The sequence below is a fragment of the Bremia lactucae genome, linkage group LG1 (assembly GCF_004359215.1).
Source record: "Bremia lactucae strain SF5 linkage group LG1, whole genome shotgun sequence".
Taxonomy (NCBI): domain Eukaryota; phylum Oomycota; class Peronosporomycetes; order Peronosporales; family Peronosporaceae; genus Bremia; species Bremia lactucae.
Genome location: NC_090610.1, coordinates 4,582,940 through 4,588,939, shown reverse-complemented (window position 1 = coordinate 4,588,939; position 6,000 = coordinate 4,582,940). Strand labels below are relative to the sequence as shown.

Here is a 6,000-nt window from a genome sequence, read left to right as displayed (position 1 = left end):
TTGACATATCTGCAGCAGTGCATAGAACACGGCCACGCGTTGCCTAGCCAAGTGTGGATTTTGGACTCGCTGCCGGGGACAGGTACAAGAGATAGTCACTTGATTCAATCCAGTAAAGGGACTAATCGCGCGTGTACATTATGTACATTTACTGTCCAGGCGCGACAGATTACGCAAGTCGTGACGTCACAAACTCAATCGAAACAATTTTACCAGTATTAAAAAAAATTCCGCTTCCTATCTGCTCGAAGGCGGAACTGGTGATTGAGTTACAAAGACATGGTGTTGCGCTTGGAGAGGCACAATGGCTTACTACAAACTTGCGACTTATTAGCAAAAGCCCCGAGTCATACGAGTGGAAAATGGATCTCACGGTAATTGAGCAGCTTTTCCATTCATTTTTGACAAGGGACCTATGGCCAGTGGTAGAGTCTTCGGCCGGAATGAAGAGACGAGACGTGGAAATCCACTTTGTGCGCGCCTCAGCGAACCGCATGTGGACTGCCGAAGTGCTCGCCCGCCTCGATGCTCAGCGGAAAAACCAAGTCTTTCATCATTTACTGGAGAGATCCGGGCACTGGTTACATATTGACAACCCTGCTGGGCTGATGAAGCTTATTCAAACGTACTTGGTCTAGTCGATAATAAAAATGGACAGCTTATGAAGCTTATAAAGCTAACAAAAATGCGCAGTGCTTCGCTTTCTTCTTACTGGCACTTAACAATATCAGAGGCAACTGTACAATGATTCGAGCTAAGTAAAAGAGTGACTGGCAGCAGCAATAGAACATCTGAAAGAGTTTTAATTTTTTCATAAATATAATTGACAAGCGAGGCACGGTCAAAAGTATAAAAAATTGTTTGCGATGTCAATATTAACTAATAAGGACCGATCGCCGACTATTGTTTGGCAGTATCAAATATTTAATGATAAAATCCTTAAAAATCAAAGAACCGTCCAATTAAAAGCGAAATGACTGGAATCGAATAGAAAGGTAAATTCTCTTGACACACCCAAACATTTCACCAAGCAGAAGTGAGCTCAGAAAGAATGTGCTGCTTTCTTTTTTGACACAGATGTATTGTTCACCAAAAGCTTAGTTGGACAGCTGTGCTGCTTTCTTTTTGACACAAATGGATAGTTGTCAAAAGCTTAGTGGGACAGCTGTGCTGCTTTCTTTTTGACACAAATGGATAGTTGTCAAAAGCTTAGTGGGACAGCTCTGCTTATCTCCAGTATTCGCCTGGCCCGCCCATGAATGCTCCGTTGTTTTGTTGTTGCTGCTGCGGGTGCTGGGGCTGTGTGGGGTCAAAACTCAGCTGTCGACCACCTAGAGGAGGCAACCCCATGCTATTGTCCTGCTGCCCCATTGGAGCATTTGCGAATCCGATCGAGCCAAAGGAATTGCCATAGTTTCCAAACTGGTCGCCAAAGAACCCATTAGTATTGCTATAATTGTTATAGCTACTAAATGGCATTGGCATGCCAGCCGTATTCGTGCTATTAAGAGTTGCATCCTCCGTTTCAAATCCCTGGTGATACTGTTGCTGTGGCGAAACCAAGTGGTGCATATGCATAGGCTGCTGAGATCGATATAAATCTTGGTACAAGGATTGCGGCATTTGCTGCTGCTGTAATAACTGGTTGTCCGATAATTGATGATTCTGCTGGGTCACAACTTCCTTCATGATATCCTGCGTTGAATGAAATGCAGCATTTAGTAGTGCTTGCGTTCCATCCGGGACATACTTATCTCCACTCAAGTTTTGATCACCAACCTCAGTCATTGCTTCACTATGAAGTTGTTGCTGCTGAGTATACTGCGGTATGGATTCATCTAATCCAGATTGATAATGCATCGCAAAAATATCGGCAGCTAAAGCAACGTGTTCGTCGTTGGCACCAATCGGCGCAACAAAACCAGTAACAGCTCCAGCTTTATCACCGGCATTTGTAACTAGATTCGCTACGGCAGCACCACTCTTTTCTTTCTCTTTCTCCTTTGCTTTTTCTTCCTTTTCTTTCTCTTTCGCGGCCAGCTTTTGTTTCTTTCGTTCTTCCGCTTTATGTGCCTTTTCCGACTCAATCTGTTTCACTTCATTAATATCAATCATTGAAATGCGGCTTCGCTGTCTTTTGAAACGTCCAGCGTCTGCCTTCCGCCGTATTTCAGAAGACATTTCCATTAAATTTTTCGTTTTCCCTACTGAAAGCTTTGAGGCGCTTGTCATCCGCGACGACGCCAGAGACGATGAAGTACTAGACGACGCCAATGCTCCTGCGGGTCGTGCCATTAGCGGCCGATGCAGAGACTTTTTCACTGGCGACGCGGCTACGTCATCCTCCTTGGCATTGGCATCTTCATCCTCTCCAATCACTGTAAAGTGCACGGCTGCCGAAGGTGCAGACTGAGGACACAGCGACGAATTCAAAAGTCCATTTTCTAATGAAAAAGTGTCGTCGACGACTACGTTTGACATGCTATTTCTAAGATGCTTTTTAAAGGAAAAAGCCACGGCTTGCACGACCTTTGAACTGGTGGCTTCAAGTTGTGCGTGCAAATACGAATCGGTGCTTTGACCGTTACATTTCAACAGTAGAAATTGCTTAACAATGCCAGTGCTGACCTTGACCCACTCCTCAGCGTCCTCGTCCGACAACTGAAGCAAAGAATCTACCTCCGTTTTCAAAGCGGCGCCATTCGCTTCGTTTAGACGGGTACTAATAAGTGAAAGAAGTAGTCGGATCTAGACGTAGAAAAGGGTTTAGTGAAGAAATTATGAAGATCATAAATATTCATTACCTTAATGGGTGTCTCGAGGTGCATGAAACTAGCGCGCGCCTCCGCAAGCTTCGAAGGGGTCAAGAGCCCTCCTAGCTCGTGTGAGCTCCACTCCATCCTAAGTTTTTGCAATAACCATGCGTCGATCCCCGCTTTCGTATCTATCTGTTGAGGCAAAGACGCATCGCACGATGTCGCCACTTTTACTGGCATGGTTTCAAATTAATGAGCCTCGTTCGCAAATTTAAATAATTTTCACGGTGTACGTCACTTAAAGGAGAGGAAATAAGTAAGGAAGTAAAAAATTATTATATTTATTAATTTTGACTTTATAGTTCCAAAATTAACAAATTTGGTAATATTGACGCAATAAGACATCAGTTCTATTAATTGGTTCATTAAGTTTGAATCAACCCCGCCAATCGTCACAAGACACGATTCGGCAGTGCGCAAGGGGCGCAGAAAATTGTTAGTTATTATCATAATAAAGTTAGTAGTAGATAGAATATCGTTACGTGGGTAGGAATTTAATATATTAAAACAATTGTATTTTTTCTCTACTCTAAAGCCTCAAAATTTACCTTTATTAGCAAAGACTTCTAAGGTACTTTGAACACTCCTCTGCACGTCGTGTACGTGAAGTAGTCGAAGCACCTCACCTTCACTGTAATCAGTGTAGGTTGATAAGTACTGTTTACAGTACTAGCAAAGGTGCCCCGTTACAACAACAAACAAACGGGCACATCCGGCTTTCGTGCCTACTTCTTTGTTATATATATTTCTATTTTGTAAGAAACATTGTTAACGAATGCGTTTTGAACAGGCAGATGACGTCAAATTAGACAGGAGGTGACAACATAGGATTACGGATATATGACGACATAGGATTACGGACATATTGACGACATTGCGGTCATGATTACGGCAAATGTCGGTAAGGTCATGACATCATAGACCGACGTCATTAGACGACGTCACGAAGAAGCTTCTGAAGGATTTAGAAGGATAGACATAGAGGTAAAGGGGAGCAGGTCTCGAAGAAGTCTGCACCAAACTTCTGCTTGAGGCCTTTTGCAGCGAGACGGGCCTTGTATCGAAATACGTGCTCGTTACGCTTTTTGGAGAACACCCATCTGCATCCGATAAATCGGACTTCTTTTTACGTTCGGGACTAGTTCATATGAGCCAATTTTCGAGTGAGTTTGAGCTCAGCTCACCCATTGTTTGGCGTCATTGCTGTTCATGGCTTGCTGTTATGTCGTCGGTGTGTCATCTGAACCGCCATCACTTGCCGTGTAGGCCTGTATTGCTTCTGCAAGAAGGCAATGCTCATTGACACGAGGTCGCTGGGTGACGGATCATGTTCTCGTCAGCCGTGGTCAAGCCGTAAGTAATAAGAAGAGCTGGATCCCGAAACCGTCGATGGCAAAATACATGGCTCTAAACCTCTTGTATCCAAGAAGTGCAATGAGTCAGTGAGATGGTTAAGGATCTCGGTCATGAACAGTGAGGGTTACGTTGGTCTGAAAAGATAATCAAGGAGCGATCGGACTCGCAATGCGGTCTACGATGCATGGACAGAGCACGTCGGCATTCGTCACCACTTTATCTACGAAAACGTGGCCCGAGACATCATAGTGGTGAACTACGTGTCGACGTAAGACCAGCTTGCACACATGATATTCAAGGCATAGGGACTCAGCGACTCATGTACTTACTTTAACAAGTGGCATCGGATCGACGCGCAAGCAGCTTAGCGGATTACGGATGTACCGCTGACTGCCTGTTAGATAGGTGGGACAACGTCACATTGGACTGGCGGGTGACGACATAAAGTTACAAACATGAGCATAACGACGACATAGGATACGAACATGATTACGGCGATACCGTAAGCTCAGGACATCATATACTGACGTCATTAGATGACGTCACAAAGAAGCTTCCAGAAGGTGTAGAAAAATAGGTTCTGAGGTTGCTCAAGGTAGCGAACTATGAACCTAAATTTATTCACTTTACATTTTGCCTTCCTCCTGCAAACACCTATATAACGACTGTAGAGGAGTAGTTTGTAGCTTTCCGCATTCATCACATGTTTCGGTAGATTTACCGTAGACTGTTGTCAGCCTATTTATTTCTCTCGATCCACCGCATCAGCGATGGAACCTTGCACGAAGCACCCACTACTTCTCGATCCAGCAGGAATTCCTCCGCCGACTCTGTTTAAAATTGTTTTTAGTGCGCCCGTTGCGCATTATGCAATAAATCTCTTACTAGAGTAGTCATTGGCGATCCTGAATATAACAGCAAGATGAGGACTAGCTCTCACCCGTAAAGAGACCTCACAAGCACCGATGTACTTGCGCACGAACTTGTACTGGCGAGGCCAATAAAAGTCGCGAGGTTACCTTTCCTCCGGCCTTGTCGAGTTTATGTTGTATGAACTCGGCGAGAGACACATGTTGTTCGTCTTTTTGTCGAGTATACGACATTGCGTGTACGGCTGTCCCGCCTACGGCCAAACTCATACATTTGACCGCTTTATTTTTTCGATGTCACTCAAGTGAGCGAATCTCTCACGCGTTGCGTGGAAGCTTTCTCGAGGGGCTTGAAAGCTCCCTCCGTCTTCATCGAACATGTCTATATTGGATGGAACGTGCGCGGCCGTTGAACGGACCACAAAAGGCAACTAGGTGTAACGAAGCACCTTTCGCTAGTACTGCTCCAGTGCTAGCTAATTAGCACTGACAGTGGAGGTGAGGTGCCACCGAATACTTTACGTACACGACGCGCAGAGGGAGTTTTAAGCAGCAAAGAAGTATCAGCTACTAAAGGTCAATACAAAAGGCTTTAGTATATGAAAAATTAAAACTATATTAATATATTAAGATCCTACGTATTGGTCTTTATTCTACTGACTTTAATATATTAATATCTATGCATAGCACCTCCTTGCGAACCGCTTCAATCGTGTCTAGTAACGATTAGCGGGGATTGATAGAAATTTAAATCAGTCAATTAACAGAACTATTGTCTTTTTGCTTCAATATTACCAAATTTGGTAATATTGGATATATTTAAGCAAAACTCATGAATATTAAACTTCGTTACTTTTTTTCTAGGAAACAATATTTATGTAGCCGTACACCCGATTACAGCTGACCTATATAGGTGCCTCTTTTACAGAGCTGACGCATTGTTTTGAATATCCCCTTTT

General features: G+C 43.8%; 1 protein-coding gene across 1 annotated transcript; it reads right to left on the bottom strand.

Moving 5' to 3' along the window:
- Positions 1-1,227: 1,227 nt before the first annotated feature.
- Positions 1,228-2,996, bottom strand: CCR75_007070 (uncharacterized protein; the record flags this gene model as incomplete). Its single annotated transcript, XM_067965134.1, has 2 exons — positions 1,228-2,748; positions 2,805-2,996. 2 exons carry the CDS (start codon positions 2,994-2,996, stop codon positions 1,228-1,230), a joined length of 1,713 nt encoding a protein of 570 aa, XP_067823139.1.
- Positions 2,997-6,000: the final 3,004 nt, after the last annotated feature.